Below are 16,657 nucleotides of genomic sequence, written 5' to 3'. Positions count from 1 at the left end.
TTTCAGTCAGGTTTTTCTGTCTGTGGGAAGTTGGATCTCACATTCTAGTCTTTTTCAACACTGGCATTGAACCTACGGCCTTGGACCACGTGCTGAACAAGCACCCTACCTACCTTGGATTTACATCCACGTCCTTGCCCCCAACCCCGTTTTTTTTTGTTTGTTTGTTTGTTTGTTTTGTTTTGTTTTGTTTTTGAGACAAGGTCTGACAAAGTTCCCCAAGCTGGCCTTGAACTCACTTTGTAATCGTGAGAAGCCTTGAACTTGCCATTCCTCTGCTTCAGCCTCCCAAACAGCTGGGGTGACAGACCTGTACAGCCAGTCCTGCGGTGATTGACAATTCAAGTTCATCAGTGTCCGCATTCTCCAAGCACAATAAAAGCTAGGGTTTGCCACCACTGGCTCACTGTGGCTCAGGTCTCCATCCCTGGCCAATCATGAAGATGAGACAGAAACAGTAGCCTTATAAGCAAACCTAAGATACAGGCTTGTATTTAAAAATCAAAATATGGAATCGACCCTACCAGAATGCCTCTCACAGGGAAATTGGGATGCTTTTCCTGGACAGGAAGTGGCTTATTAAACCCTGGTCCATCACAGGAACATTGTTAAATCTGTGGCTCCTAGTTTACATGTGAATGAAATGAGACAGTATCATGAATATGCTTTGTAATGTATAGATCTTCACACCCTCAAAGCAGTTGCATCAATTGTCCATCCCCTTAGTCTCACCTCCTCCAAAATGAGGACCTTGTATCCCTGCGCCACTCTGCATCCTCATCGGAGCCAATTCCCTGTTGCTCCCTCCCTCTCGTTTCCGTTCCCTTCCTTTTTCATTCTTTTGCCTTTGTTACTAATCATAGGGTTAGGGGATGTCTACTGAAAAATACCTGTGCACTTTTGTTTTTCTCACATCAGCTGTTGTTAAACGGAGTGGAAATAAGAAATACTCCTTCCTCGTGGGGTGCAGCTTTAAATGTTGTTCTTTGATGTAGGGAGGAAGAGAGTAATGCGAAGGGTGGCGTGTGGAAGATGAAAGTTCCCAAGGACGGCACGGTATGTCTCTGCTGATCATTTCCCAGGACTGCTTGGGCTTGGGGTTGGACCTACTGTGCTTCTCACAGAACCTGTCTGGAAGTCTTCTGGCAGCCCTAAGTGGAGAAATTTGTTCTCTGACATTGTTGATGATCACCTAATGCTGTCGCCTTGAAAATGGTGGGTGTGGTGGGGTCCAGCTTTATCCCTAGCACTCAGAAGGCAGAGGCAACTCGATCTTTGAGTTCAAGGTCAGCCTGGTCCGAAAAGTGAGTTCTTCAAAGTGAGTTTCAGGACAGCCAAAGCTACACAGAGAAACCTTATCTCAAAAGGTGGGCGGGAGACAGAGAATAAGGAAATGTGTAAGTGTGACTCTGCAGAAATCATGCAGTGGCATCCCAGGTCTAGAGCCTGTAAACTTTAGAGCAAAGCCAGATCTTCATGATAACTGTTTCCTCATCAGGTGTGCCTAACACATGCAAACTGATCTTCCACAGAAGGGCAGGGTCCTTCCCACCAAAGGCTCAGCTCTCCTGGCTAAAGATGGAAGCACCTCCAGAAGGACCATGACATGGAAAATAGGAACACGTAGGGCTCCCCGTTCATTGGGATGCATGGATCAGATCTGGCCAAGCCTCAGTAGTCTAGTTTCCCCAGGAGTAGTCTTACTACTGAAACACGAGCCTAAGCCTTAAAGATTAACATACATTGAGTCCTGGGAAAACACAGAACTCCTTTGAAAGTAGACAAAATGATCTGGGCATGGGAGCACATCCCTTTGATCCCAGAAGTTGTAAATACAGGTAGAAGAAATCGTGAGTTCAAATCCTAATACGTTATTCAGTGAGACCCTGCGTAAAATAACAAGACAGGGGCTGGGGAGATGGCTCATTAGATAAACTACTTGCGATGGAACACAGTTACTTGGTCCCCATCCCCAGGACCCATGTGAAAAAGCCGCACGTGGCTGTGAATACCTGTTACCGAGTGCCGGGGAGAAAGAAACAGGAGGAAATTTGGGACTTTCCAGCCAGCTGGTCTAGGCAAACAGTGAGTGCTAGTTCAATAAAAGATCCTCACTCTCAAGAAGTAAGATGGAGAAATGACTGAGACAGACCCCAGAGATCAACGTCCGGCTACTACATACCCCTGCACACACACACACACACACACACACACACACAAACATGTACGTGTACCCACAATTAATACATAAGTAGTAAAAATCATTAGAAATAAAATAGACAGAAGGGCAAAATTTTTTTTGGATTCTTTTCATGCAGTTATGCTCAAAGAATTAAAATGCTTCTGGGAGGCCACGCATTTGAACAGGAGTCATTTCCCTGTGAGCACGCATTTGAAGTGTGAACAACCAGGTTGCCTGGTCAGGGCTGCACATCTGCTTGTTACACTGAAAACATGAAAAAACTCTTGAGGAGCTAAATGGGAGCCAGGCAAGCTGAACCCTCTGTCCCGCTAAGAGAGTGCAAGCAGAAAATAAGAAAAAGCAAGATGCCCTTAGTTTTTCTTAGATGTTACCTCCTTCTACGTGTGTTGTGTCAGTTATTTGCTGGCTTATTTTTGGGGGGGGGGCGCCCTGGGACCTTGCATATTTCTGTGCCTTGTTTACTCACATTAGACTTTCAACTGTAGTGGAAGCCCTCTTGATGCCCTCACCCACAGAAAATTGCCCAAGGCTGGGTTGTCCTGGCCTACCTTGCAGCTCATTAGGCTGAATTCAGGCACAGATAGACTTTTTGTCTGGACAGGTGCCTGGGCTCTTATGTGCCAGTCCCCCCTTTGGAAGTCTGGGAGCCTGTGTCCCAAACAGAAGCATCATGCTCTCCTCTCCCACCTCAGCTCCATTCCCTGTGGAGCTCAAGATCAAAGCTGGACAGACAGGTAAAGGGAGGGTCTAGGAAAGAAGGCACAAGCCTTTCTAGGAGTACAGATTCACCTTCAGCTCCCTAGCTAACCGCCATCGCCTTGACTGAAAGATAAGCAGCTGCTGCAAGCTCATCAGAATGTAAGAATAAGCACTGTGACAGTTAATGTGTACTGAGTGCCTGGCATATGGATGCATGCCACCACTTATGGCACAGCCGTAAATCTTGAGCCCTCTCTTTGCAGTCATTGTGCAGAGGAGTTATTAACAAGCGCCATACCTGCCACAGCCCTGAGGTCAGTTCTGTCCTTTTCCCCTCCCACACGGAAGCTGGAGTAGCTCAAGGCCTGCCCAGGTGGCAAAGAGTAAAGTGAGCCACCTCTCAGATCCAGATTGGGCTCTGGGTGGCCTCAGAACCTAGGAACTGTGGCAAGAGCGAGCCTAAACCTTTGCCAGGGAAAAAACTGGGAGAGCCATTGAGCCAGTATCCTGCGAGTGGGTTCTGTTGACTTGACGGCGTTATTACACGTTCCACAGGAGGAACCCTGGTGCTTCTCACTGGCGGGAGGCAGAGGGCAATGAATGCAGGCTAATCATCACTTCAAGGGAAATTGTGTGTGTTCGAGTCCTACATGAAGTTATCACTCAGCACAAACAACCTGTCAGCAGCAAAGGGAATTTTGCAAGTCTCTGGCATTCAGTAAATAACAGTGTTTCTTAACATTCTTGACTTGAGTAAAGTCTTACGGGGTAACATTGTAAGTACTGTATCAACAGGGAGAGAAAAAAACAAAGAGAAGGAGTTGAGCAATGCCGCTCAAGTGTAATGGATTGGTACACTTGGAGAGTTAAAAGGCATCCATCAGAAAATGGAGTTGAAGGTGTGCTCCCCCTCCCCCCCCCAGTTCTCCTGGGGCTCATGGGAGCTTCACTAGCAGTTAAGGCCCTGGGTCACTCGTATCTGTGCGGGCCCAGTCAGTCATTGGCCAGCTGCCCTGTGGATGTGTGACGGCACATGTTCACTCCTGTGATTCGGATGTATCTACAAGTTCCAGCCGTGGGTGGGGCGCTTGCATCTCTTTAGCACCTGATGATAATTGCCTAAACATCGCCTTGTTTTTTATTTTCATTCTCTCCTACGTCAGTCCACAGTTTGGAAAGAACTGTTGTTAGCGACCATTGGGGAGCAATTCACAGACTGTGCGGCAGCAGGTAGGAAGCCCAGAGCCCAGCTGTCCATACCCTGCTTGGTTCCTGTCTGTTACTCACACGCCTTTGTTTTTACGTGTAGTCTTTTTCACCTGCCTGCAAGGTGTTGGTTTTTGTAGCTGTGGTGTAATTTAGAAGTGTTCCTGTGGTTTGGGGTTTGGGGTGAGATTTGCGTCTATAAGCACGTGTGTGTATGTACATGTGGGTACAGCCAGCCCTTCCTACCTTTAGATCTTGCAGCCATGGTTTCACAGATCAGAAACAGTAGGAAGCACGAACAGCATCTGAACCAAACTCGTACATTTTTCCTCGTTATTCAGGAAGCGATGCAAACAACTTGCTCAGCATTTGCATTAAATATTATAAGTGAAAAAAGAGATGATTCAAATTAAGTTTGGCCTGGCAGTACAGCTCTGTGGTACAGCGCCCACCTGGCGTGCGAAAATAAACTGCTCCAAAATAAATACCTAAATAAATATTATGTGCAAAGGACCTTTAATATAAAGGACTTAAACATCCATGGTTTGGAGGGCATCTAAAGCTTATTCTTCATAAATAGCAAGGGCTGGCTATGTAGTGCATCTATAAAAACATACATAAATATGTGTGTATATGTATGCATATATGCATGCCTATGTTATTTACTCTATGACAGTTATAGCCATTCATCTAATATAAATAGGCAGAAAGAAAAGGAAAGTCTTCATCAGTGGGCTAGCAAGGTTCATAGTAGATTTCCTGTAGCCGCCTCATGGGCAGAAAGGGGATAGTGGGGTCTGTGGGTGGCTAGGAAGAGTCCCTTCCTTCTCTCTCAGTTTATCCCCTTCCTCTTGCTCTTCTGGCTCTACAGAGAGAGGCAGACATGGGGAGACAAAGGTATCTCCCTGGCCTCTCAGCTAAGGTAGAAACAGGAGCTTCTAGCTTTGGGAGTTGCCTTTGGAGAAGGCTTTGGCATGCTGAGCGGCTCTCTGAGAGCATGGCGGGAACCACAGGCCTGACTCTAAGCCATGAGCTCTGCCACAGTCACACCTTCTCCTCTCCATGAACCCTTTTGGTTTACCTTGAGTTTATCGAAGAACCATCCAGGAGGGGTTCACTGCTTGTGTCACTCCTTCCCTGAAAATACATTTACAGTGAAGTTTTGTGGGGATTTTTGTTTGTTTGTTTTTGTTTTTGTTTCTTCTATGCTGATTTTGGTTCAGGGTTTTATGTGCTTTCATTTCCTATTTTGGTGTGTGTGTGTGTGTGTGTGTGTGTGTGAACTGGTGTGGATTAGTTAGACTTAGGCTGTCTCTGAGAGCTCTTGTCATCTTGGTAGTCTCATGACCAACCTCAACTTTACCTCACTGGGTGGTGGTGGTGGGGTACTCAGCCATTTGGCCTATCTGTACTGCCTCCCACACCACCTCTACTCGCCTCAGACAAAGCATATGTTAAGATGAAATGGTCTTACAGGTGCAGATTTCTCCTGTTCCACTGGAGAAGAGCTATCATCTTTATTTGGCCCAAAGTGCACCCTGTGTGTAGCCATAAACACAGAAGTCCCAGAATAGTCATAAGTAATAGTGAATCCACAGTAGTGAGCAAAGAAGGCCAGTTCTTCTGTGGCCAGCTAGAAAGGAGGACACTCTTGCCTAGTAACCTTCAGCATTTCCATTAACCATCCCTGTCACTTGAGGCAACCAGCTAGTCTTTCTCAGCCTCGCTTACAGAGCGTCTTAAACAGTGGCTCCTCCCGGCCCCACCGTCTTCTGCTGCCAGGGCTTTGCCACAGCGCAGGTGTTACAGATGTGAACATTGATTGCATAGTTCACCACAGACCTGCCTTCTCCTAAGAGCTGTGGGCTTTTGACAGTGCTGTTTGCCAAAGGGCTGCATTCGGCTAAAAGCCATGCCAAACTGAAATAGTGACCATTTGCACTATTAGGCATCTGTTGGTGACCTCGCCCGTTACCAATAGTGTATGAAAGGATAATCCCAGAGGACTGGGGAACGCTCATATCTCCTCCCAAAACTGGGTCAATGGTGTCCTGGCCATTCTTGAGAGTAGAACACTGGATCACCTCTTTCTTTATTTAATAAGTTTATTTTTATATGAAATTTATCATCTCATCTCATCTTGGTGAGATGAGAGATTCCAAGGTTGGCCAAGAGCAGATTAAGTCTTGCTTTGTTTTTAATGTGTGCTTGAATATGATGCATGTGCAACAAAGTCCCCACATTACAGCTGCGGAGCCTGGCAGCAAGTTGCAAAGTAATCACGTCCTTTTCACAAGCCTGCATACTGAGAAGCAGGACATTAATGCCCCTTTGCCCTGCAAACTTCCCTCGTGGTCCTCTTCTTCATGGGATGCAGTCAATCCAACTTTTAACAGCCTGCTCTGATTTTTGCCTGGTTTTGAACACCCGTGTTCACGTTCACAAGGTGTCAGACTGCGTACCATAGCCTTGATCAAATTCCTTCGTGAAGAAAAACAGGCAGAGGGGAGGGAAGGGTGAAATGGAGGAGAAAGGAAATTTTTTCACAGAAAATGGCTTCTTTGAGTAGACTGGGTAAATCATATTAAATGAAACATGTTCAAATGTTCAGGAGGCGAGTAGAAAAACTGATGGCATGGATATGTCAACCTACAGTCGATGGCAAATTAGGCAACGTGTATCAGCTAACAAAAAAAAAATTATTTAACTGAGGTAGTGCCTCTCGCTTGTCTGCTACTTATTGGCACAGGGTACGTGGGTACAAAGAACTGTCTCTGCTTTGTGTCTCTGCCATGAACACACAAAGCTTGGAGTCAAAAGCCTCCACTTCTATCGTTTTGCTGCCAGTTAGTGTGAACAGAGTGGCTGCACAGGGGCATAGTGGTACAGCAGGTTCATCGACCAGCTGCCATGCTCAAGTGCCTCCAGGCCGACCCCATGTTGGAAAAAGCCTACCTTGTCAGTGTAGGTTGCTGCCTGATGACCATCACTGGGCGCTGATGGTGGATTGTCCCTCAGAAGACATTTCCTCTTAGTTTACCCATGATGCCAACCGGTGGCCATGAGCTCTCTAAGCCATGGTTCGACACAGTCAGAGGGGTGATTGCTGGAAGGAAGCACTAGGGGCCAGGAAAAGAGCAGGCAAAGCAGGCAGAGCGGGGGAGCCACTGGACACAGGAGGTTCCGAGCAGATAGTGCTAACAGCCCCACAACCTCCAGAGACTTAGCAGGGAGTCACAGAAGGTCTTACTGCTCTTAGCAGAGAGGGATAGGCCTCAAGCAAAAAGTTCATCTGAGTTCACTTGGCTCACAGAGGGCAGAGAATTATGCAACCTATTTTAGAAAAAGTCTCATCAAAACAGAGTCAGAAAGTGACAGAAAGCTTTGGGTAGCATGTTAAAAAGGGGGAAAATTACTTATCTGGAAGATTCATTTGGCTTGAACACTCTGTTTGTTGAGTCCCTGGCTAAATGGGACGCGGCTCATGCAGCATCTGTGCTGAGTTCACCTTCCCCAGCCGTCCCCCGCGGAAGCAGTCACTCAGGGCAAGTCCCTGGCTTATCCGGAAAGCACAGCTAAAAGCAACAGGCACTTAGATGTGACGAGACCAGCTTGTGGTTGTCTAATCACCTCTCGCCTTTTTGTCCTCCTCCTCTCAGATGACGAAGTCATAGGAGTCAGCGTGAGCATTCGGGACCGAGAGGATGTCATTCAGGTCTGGAATGTCGATGCCTCGTTAGTGGGCGAAGCTACCGTGATAGAGAAGATCCACGAACTCCTGCCCCACATATCTTTTAAAGCAGTGTTTTATAAACGTAAGTGCTTCATTTCCAATCTCTGTTTTCAAGACTCTTCTACCAGAGATAGAAGAAGCACATGGCAAATGAGGTGAAGGCAGAACCACTCAAAACTCTATTAATGCAGAAAAACAATTCAACACAATGCTCTTTGGTTTTCTTTCTTTTTTTTTTTAAATCAAGTTTAGTTTCAGAAATTAAAATGAGATTTTTATACTTGCCTAAGTGCATGAATTGGGAAAGCAAATATACATTATATTCATTATTTCAAGTAGTTAAACCTGAACTTAAATTCGTCAGAGAAAATTATATTCTGTGGGAATCAATAGTAACAGCAAACAAGAAAAGTCATTCAGTGAGCTGGCAGGCATCAGATGGTCACTCATCCCTTCCGACTCAGGAATCGATCATGTCTACCATCTCTATTTACGGGGGAGCTCAGGTATGATTGACAGTTCTATTGAAATGCTACCACTTCCTCATCATGGTGACTGTGGCAGAGTCACCAGGAATGCAGTGGTGTGACCAGTGTGTGGACCCATTGTTTCCATTGTGATTTGTGTTCATTGCTCTTGTGTGCTCTTTACAGTCATCTTTTTCATAATGCAAGCATCTAGGCACATTTGAAACCAGTGTTTGGTAGATCACATGCTGGGTTACGCTTTCACTAGTGAGTCAGAGGATTGGCAGCCCCACACACATATCTGTGATAGATTTTCTATGTCCCAAACCATTCTGGGAGTCACTACCCATTTTTATTTACTATTGTATTTCATTGACTCTAAGGTGCTCTTGAACATAATACACCCTATTATTTTAGTACTTAAAGAAAAAAAAACAACAATAAAAGATTTTTCAGTTAAACCAGGATGCACTGTTAATTCTAGAGGTTTTGAGATTTGCAGGGGACAGAGCAGGGGCATCTTAGACTCTCTGAAATAGACTTCATCATTGTCTCATTAGTCGTGGTCCTTGTCAAGAGGCTAAACAATTCGAACTTTGTGATTGCCCTAGTAGTGTAGCGTAGATGGAAACTCAGGCCTCCCTGGGAGGACTCCTGTAGCAACAATCAAAGGATCCACACAGGGAGAAGGATCCTGCCCTCCCTGTCTAAGTCGTGACAGAAAGTTGAAAACAGAAGAGACAGAAAATGCACCCTGAAGAACTGCTCTCGGCTGTGCAGGGTGGAGACAGAGCAGGCACACGGACATCGCGCCTGTTCCCTAGGGACGTGCCAACTCTAGTTCACCCCGGATACCAAAAGGTCTCCAAAGTATTTTCTGGTTTCCAGTCCCTAAGAATAGCTAGTGGAAACTGCAAAAGGAAACGTGAGTTAGCAACAAGTTCAAGTGGGCCCACACTTGAGTCTGCCCAACTCTCGACTCAACAGAGGCAGAAGCAGTTGGGAGTCACGGGATGTTTACTATGCTTCAATGGTCTGACCCTAAGTGGTCACAATTGACCCTACTTTCACTCTGTCACCTAAGTGCCCAGAAGGTTGGTCTCAGATGATCTTCAAGGTCCCTTCTACTTTTCAGTTCTGTGAACAAATTAACAGGTAACAAACTGGCCAGCAGCTCAAAGTGAAGTCAGTATCCTCTTACATAAGTAGGTCCTATCTTTAGGGCCAAGGCATAGTCACATAAGAATGACCAAATGCAGGCGGTCCACTGCTTAGCTGTTGGTGTGGCTGGCAGGAGGCCTGGGGTGGGGGATGAGGGACACCAAGCAAGGAGAAAGGAAGTTTTGCCCAGGCCAGTTGAGTCAAAGCTGAACAGACACCCTGAAGGTAGCTAACATTGTCAGGTGTGTGAGTCAGAGGGAACTAGCTGCAGGTCTAAGCAGAAAATGGCTTTTTAACGACACCCATTAACATTTAAAAGCTCAGACTGTGTGAATAAAAAAAAAAATGGAATTTCCTGTATTATTTGACACGAAACAGGCTGTCCTCTACTTAGCATGGTTGCCAGCACATGCTGTAGAACTAGTCTGGAAAAACGAGGCCTGGACAGAAACTGGTTCACAGGTTAAGGTCAGTCCCGGGTGAGCTAGGCTGGAAGTGGCTGGCCAGTTCATGCCACCTTTGTGTTATTAATGGGGCCCTGGCACTCTAGAGTTTGTAGAAGCCAGCTGGCTAGATGCCAGGAAAATCCAAGTATACCTGGTCCTGGCCTGCAGCTCACAAACGAGGAACTGGACACTGGCACTTAATTTGATTTCTTCTCCGTCCAGATTGATGATTTGAGTGAGAAAGTCACCATTTACACACACCCTCCCTAGTTCCCTTAAGTTCCATGGAGAGCCCAAAGACAAAGGCCTTTATCTGGTGTGAGCGTTGTGTAGGGCAGGGACAGGAAAGCCCAGAATGGAAGCTGAGCCAGCCTCTCAGCTCCCTGTGGGTGCTGAGAGCCATTCCATGTGGGTGCAGCAGAGAGGAGTCTCTACATTTTCATCTGATTGGGAAAAAGCAAAACTGGTTTGTGAAACATGATCATTATAACAGTATTAAATTTCAGTACCCGTCAGTACCTGGTTGCCTAAAGAAGCACTCATTCGTGTTCCCATTTTCTGTGGCTTCTTCAGCAGTCAGGACTGCATGGATTACTTCTAAAGTGTCTGCTGGCTCTTGGATCGGAGAACACTCCTCTCATTGCTTCCCTAGTTGCCCTAGAGATGACAAAAGGCCTTCGATGCCCAGATGCCCACAGTACAGCAGTGTACCTGCTAATGAGTTGTGACCACAGACACTTCGGTGTTTCCACTGTGGCCGTCCTGACCTCATACAACTAGAGATAAGAAAAGTCTTGGTGGGTCTGGAGAGATGGCTCAGAGGTTAAGAGCACTGGCTCTTCTTCCAAAGGTCCTGAGTTCAATTCCCAGCAACCACATGATGGCTCACAACCATCTATAATGAGGTCTGGCATGCAGGTCCACATGCAGGCAGAATTCAGTATAAATAATAATAAATATTAAAAAAAAAAACTAAAGAAAAGTCTTGGCATCATATCTGCCTCAGTGTTTATAAGTTGCAGATCAGCATTGCTATCATTCTGTGGCTTCTTAAATTGGCCCTGAAGAATAGTATATCTCACTGAAGGCCAGTCTGTATTTTATCCAGTGTCTGTCTGCCTTTAACCATCTTTCTTAAAGATAGGATTAGGGTAAGGGAGCTAGCTCTGTAAGGGGATCTGAGTTCAATCCCCAGATCCCGTATTTAAAATGGGGCGTGCTAGGGCCTGAGGAGATGGCTAAGCCATTAGGATTATATACTGCTGATGCAAATGACCTGAGTTCCATTCCCAGCACCCAAGACAGTCTGAAACTCCAGGTCAAGCAGTTCTGACTCCCAATTCTGGACTCCATAAGCATCTGCACTCATGTAGATCCTTCCCCCCCACAAGTTCACATAGTTAAGAATAAATCTTTAAAGTGGTGAGGGCTGGAGAGATGCTCCGTAACAGCACTTGCTCTATAAGCGTGAGTTCCTGAGTTCATGTCTGAACATCCATGGGAAGAGCTAGGCATTGCCACACCCACTGTAACCCTGGCACTGTGTGGACAGAGAAAGGAGGTTCACCAGTCAGTGCTCTCTGGTCCGAATCCTGCCTCAAATTCAGTGAGAAAGCCTGTCTCCAAGGAGTATGCCAGGGTGACAAAGCCCGTCCGCAGCGCCCTTCTACAATCTTCCACAACCTCTAGACACGTGGCACAGGTATGTGCGCCAGTGTAATCAGGCACACACACAGCATGTTCACATACTATATCTATGTATACAAAGATATACTACATACACCCCCCCACGCATACCACACACACACACACATTACAGTACATGTATACAACATGCACATATATATGCAATACACATCTACACACGTACACACCACTTAACACACATATCCATAGGCAGACACACATCGAGAAGGCTGAGTGTGGTGGTATCTCTGGGGCTTGCTGGCCAGGCCAGCCTTTAGCAAGTTCCAGGCCAGTGAGAGACCCGACCCTGTCTCAAAGCGTAAGATGGATGATAGCATCTGAGGAAGAACAGCCAAGATTATTCCTTGCCTTCCCTGTTCTCTGTCTTCCTCCGTCCCCACTCCCATAGCCTTCACGTGCAAATGTACCCGGGCATGCAGAAACGTACTCAAATAAAGACAACGAATTAGATACTTAGAAAACTGGAGTTGTGGGAGATGTGCAGGTAAACTTAGGCAGACATTAGGTCACCAATTCTAGTCACCCTGGTCTTTTCCCGTGGTTTATCCAGATGAATTCCTGCTCGGAGTGGCTACCTTAGATGTTCTCTGAGGATCTGCTCGTCCAGCTATCTTTCCCCTCGGTAGTCTAAATTAAAAGCAGGAATGGGAGGAGCTACGGAGATGTAGTGGCTACTCAGCTGGAGGAGCCAGCAGAAGCCCTTGGTCAGAATAGCTCTGGCTGTATCAAACCTTGCCTCATAGTGACAGGTAGCTACACCTCACTCAAACTTGGCCCTTTGTCTTACAGCTAATATTGGGTGTCTCAGGGGCCCCTCATTTCTTCTCTCCCCGTTTAAGAAGTTTAAGTCTTTGGAGAGCATAATTTTAATTGTCAGCTTCCTAATAAGTAATTCCACAAGACAAACTTTGAAAATCTCTGAGGTACAGGGTGAGGGTTGGGGAATATGGTAGATCCATCGACTCTTATGAAACTTCATTGCCCACAAAAGGTGATGAGACGCAGGGGGCATAATGTAATCCCCACCCCCTCTTGTGTGGTTCTGTTTTCTTTTGTGTTATTTTATTCTTGAAGGTGGGCTTGTGAATGGCTCTGTCTTGGTTCATAGGTTCCTCCCCTTCCCATGCATTTTTTGTGGGGCTCATTTTCCTCGTAGCTTTTGCCTAGAGCCCCAACATACTCTCCTCATCAGCTTGTGTGGATGAGTCATCCCCCCCTCCAGGCACGACAAGAAGAAACAGGCAGCATCCCATAGCTTGTTTATTCCTTGTTTTAATTTTCGTTATTACATTTCTCAGTAAATGCACACCTTAGCTAACAGTTACTAGCAAAAAAAAAAAAAAAAAAAAGAAAAAAGAAAAAAAAAAGGTATTTGAGTTCTTGCCAACATCGGGGGAAGCTGAATGAGAGGCCTAGAGGAGGGTTGGCCCATCCTTTGCTTAAAGTTTTCTTTCCTTCTTTTCTTTTTTGTTTTTTTCTGTCCTTTAGCCCATGAAGAGCATCATGCTTTTGAAGGTGGACGTGGAAAACACTAATTGCACTCTGTAAAGAATTCTTTGTCCTTTGCTGATTGGTTTTGGAAACGGTCTTAACAGGAGGGAGAGTGAAGAGGAGACTTGCCGAAGCCCGATGCTGGTCCTTTTAGAGTGGGTTTCTGTCCTTGCAGACCGGGCGATTAGGACTCAAAAGTGGCAGGTGGGGATGGGGGAGAGCGTGTGGGTTTCTGCCATCATATCACTTGCTTTAAAAGAAAAAAAGAAAAGAGAGAAAGAAAAAGAAAACTAATTTTTTTTAAAGCTTTCTAAATTCTCTGTTCTTTGCACTCTTCCCCCTCCCCCCAAGATTTTGTATTCGGGGTAATTATTGTTTTCTGCACACCCTTTCACTGAGGCATAAGAATTGGGCTTCCCCTTCAGCAGCTCTACTGTACCTTATTAAAGAACATCTACACAATCGCCACAGGGCTGCCTGTGAAGCCACAGGGCACTGGGAGGAAGCCTAGCCTAGCAAAACCCCCTTTCTGATAAATTGTTGTGACACTTTCCTGCACACTGTGAGCTGGGCATTGTTTCCTTTGTGTGTGTGTCCATAGAAAGCACACTCACTGACAGCACACGAATCTTAAAACCCCTTTAAAAAGCAGTGTAAGGAAAAGAAATTGTTGGTTTGCCTAACTTGAAAACTTTAATCACAATTGAGTGTCGGGCTCAAAATCAAACTGTGTAAGAATTTCTGACCAGAATCCCAATCTGGCCTTTTCAACAAAAGCCCCATGATTTGTCCTGAGAGGAAACCTTATATTTCTGATGCATAGAGGAGGCAATGTTTATTACTTGTATGGCATGGTGCTTCTTCCATGTTTACCCACTTTGGACTCTCCAAATTAATTCTCACATCTTTTGTTAAGTGAGCCCTGTCTCCTGCCTTGCATCCTCTCTGAAGATGGATGGTCTTCCAGCATAGGCATCTTTCCCCTTCGTTCACATTGCGCACTGTTGCCAGAAGCACGGAGGCACTCATTGAACTTGAGTGCGTCTCATTCCTGTTTACCTGTGTTATTAGATATTGTAGTATACCACCAAAATAGCATTGGTTTCGATGGAAGAAAACCTTCCAGAGCATCACATCGACTCCCAAGTGCTCCAATTCCCCTCTCAACTTTGCCCCACATCCTGGTAATTTTCATTGAGTAGGGTCCTCCCTCGTGTGGACTTGGCTTTAGAGCCCCAGGACCCAGGCAGCCTCTGTACTTCTCAGAAGGGTGGGTTTTTAATTCCCCTTGCACTGTGGGAAGGAGAGATGGGGCTGCTCCAAGCTTTCCACATGCATTTGTAAACAAAATTCCCCATTCAGAGATTTTAAATGGCTCCCAGGAGCACCTGTTTATAAAAGTCGTGGCCTCCACTTGCATTGCTAAACACTCAGCCAAAATAATTAGCTGTCAGAGTTTGAGAGGTTCTTCTTTGCTGAACTTTAAGTCCCTCAACAGTTTCACTCCTCAGGGTATTGGATCCTTATCGAAAAATCCTACGACATGTTTGTCTAAATAACCTGCATTTCTCTGAACAGTTTCTAAACTTGTTTTAAAACTATTAACTCAAGGACTTAAAACTTACTCTGGACATGAAATTCCTTTTTATAATATAAGTATTTTTCTGGTAGATTAGCAAAAAGGATATAATCGACTTTATTATTATAATTGTCATATATATAATATTTCCATAAGTGAATAAATTTTGAGGAATTTTTATTTTTGAACTTTATTTAAAGCATTTGTGATGACATGTTCAAATTTTGCGTGTATGTAGCTTTTGAAGTAAAAATAAAATAAAATAAATAGGAATGTTAGGCTCATGTTAATGCTTTCGAGTTTCTATTGTTTATGAACATGAAACATGACAAGCACACAAAGTAGATTTTTTTTTTTTTTTTTTGGCCCAGTGAACTTCTGCAGCTGTTTCTCTTTGGAAAACAATAACCATGAGGAGGATTTAACCTGCCCAGTGTTCAGAGCCTGTCATCTGAATAACTTTGAGTGGATTTTGTCAACTTTGCTTAGGAAATGGTTTTAATTGAATATTCAGTCATAATTGACTCTTGTGAGAACTGAGCTGACTTAAGCAGTTTAAAGCCTTCCATTGCCTCCTTAAAGAAGCTGATGCTGTGGAGAGAGGGAGGGGGAGGCAACATCTGGGGCGTGTGACTCGGTGTCGGAGCAGTTCAGCCATCTTGGCCACTGCTGGGGCAAGTGTAGATTCCGGTAGACTCTTGGTGTGGCAGTCAAGTTCTGCAGGTGCGTCCCTGTCTGCTCTGCAGAGCACCACACAGAAGCCAGGGACTTGCTTCCTTCTCCCGTCAGGCTTCAGTCTCTGAGGCAGAGCCAGGAAGTCTGGCTGAACCCCATTTGTGTTCTCCTCCATCCTGCCGTCCCCTTGATTGTCACATCGAAGGCTCTTGCCTACGTGGGAGAGATGTACCCACCAAATCAGGACGAGTGTAGCCAGGAAAACCTTGTCCCTGAAGCATTTCTGTGACTTTTATAAGCCCTTTCTGGATGTTTTTAAGATTTCCTCTTTCTCCCTAGCTCTCTCCTCTTTCTGAATTAACCCAGCAGACCTGCCATGCTGTGATTTAATTCATGAGTCCCTTGACAGAGAACAAACAGGAGAAGGAAAACAAGACCCCGAGAAACCATAAGGTTAAGTTCGCTAGACCTTTCCTGGCCCCCTCCTTTGCTTTAGCACGTCTACACTGTAAATACAGCCATAAAACTTCGCCCTCAGAAGGAGCTTTCACATGGACTTGTGTTTAGTACACACAGGATACAGTGTGGCAGCGGAGCTTTGACTGAACTTGTCCCTGATTGAAGGATGGCTCTAGCCATCAGGAGAGCTGGGCACAGTCTCCTACGTAAGGAAGACAATCGTGCCTTCCCACCAGATTACCCTGCTCAGCACTGAGCCTCTGACCCACCCTGGCTAAAGTAACAGCACACGCTCAGACAAACTCACGTCAACAGCTGCTTATTCCTTCTCACTCCCCAGACTGAGTGGAGTTAGGTTTGGGGTCCAGAGACCACGGTAGTGTGACAGGAAGTGGATCTCTGCTGTCAGGTGCTCCGTCCCCAAGGATCCCAACTTTCCTGTTCACACGAAACTGACAGCGTCTGCAGTGATCACATGGTGGCGCTGCTTTCCAGCTGACAGTTCTGGGCCAGAGGCGTCTGCTATGCATCCTGCTGTATATGGGGAAGATCTCCACCACATGCTGCTGTAGCGCTTGGCAAAAACTTTCTGTAGCGAGCATACAAATCGTATTTAGTGATAGACATTTAATTCTTATACGCCTAACAAAAACGAATCACAGGCAGAATGCTCCAGACATGCTTTTAAACATCTCAGCTCCCAGCCTCCCCTTGGCCTTTTAAGTACTCATAAAGAGAGAAAACAAACAAACAAACAAATGAAACACATAAAAATACAGGGAATGTTTCAATATTTAATTAGCATGGCTAATGATGACAAAGTTTTAGGAT

General features: G+C 45.5%; 1 protein-coding gene across 2 annotated transcripts in view; it reads left to right on the top strand.

Moving 5' to 3' along the window:
- The window catches only part of Eif4e3 (eukaryotic translation initiation factor 4E family member 3), a 41,129-nt gene extending 26,164 nt beyond the window's left edge, over window positions 1-14,965 (top strand). For both annotated transcript variants that reach the window (XM_021643611.2, XM_060383857.1), the window contains 4 exons: window positions 996-1,056; window positions 4,066-4,132; window positions 7,768-7,923; window positions 13,111-14,965. In XM_021643611.2, coding sequence (XP_021499286.1) covers window positions 996-1,056; window positions 4,066-4,132; window positions 7,768-7,923; window positions 13,111-13,157 — 331 coding nt within the window. In that variant the 3' untranslated portion in view covers window positions 13,158-14,965. The remainder of the gene's footprint in view (window positions 1-995; window positions 1,057-4,065; window positions 4,133-7,767; window positions 7,924-13,110) is intronic.
- Window positions 14,966-16,657: the final 1,692 nt, after the last annotated feature.

This window comes from Meriones unguiculatus, chromosome 5 (assembly GCF_030254825.1).
Source record: "Meriones unguiculatus strain TT.TT164.6M chromosome 5, Bangor_MerUng_6.1, whole genome shotgun sequence".
In the NCBI taxonomy this organism is placed as follows: Eukaryota; Metazoa; Chordata; class Mammalia; order Rodentia; family Muridae; genus Meriones; species Meriones unguiculatus.
This window is presented reverse-complemented; position numbering and strand designations above follow the sequence as displayed.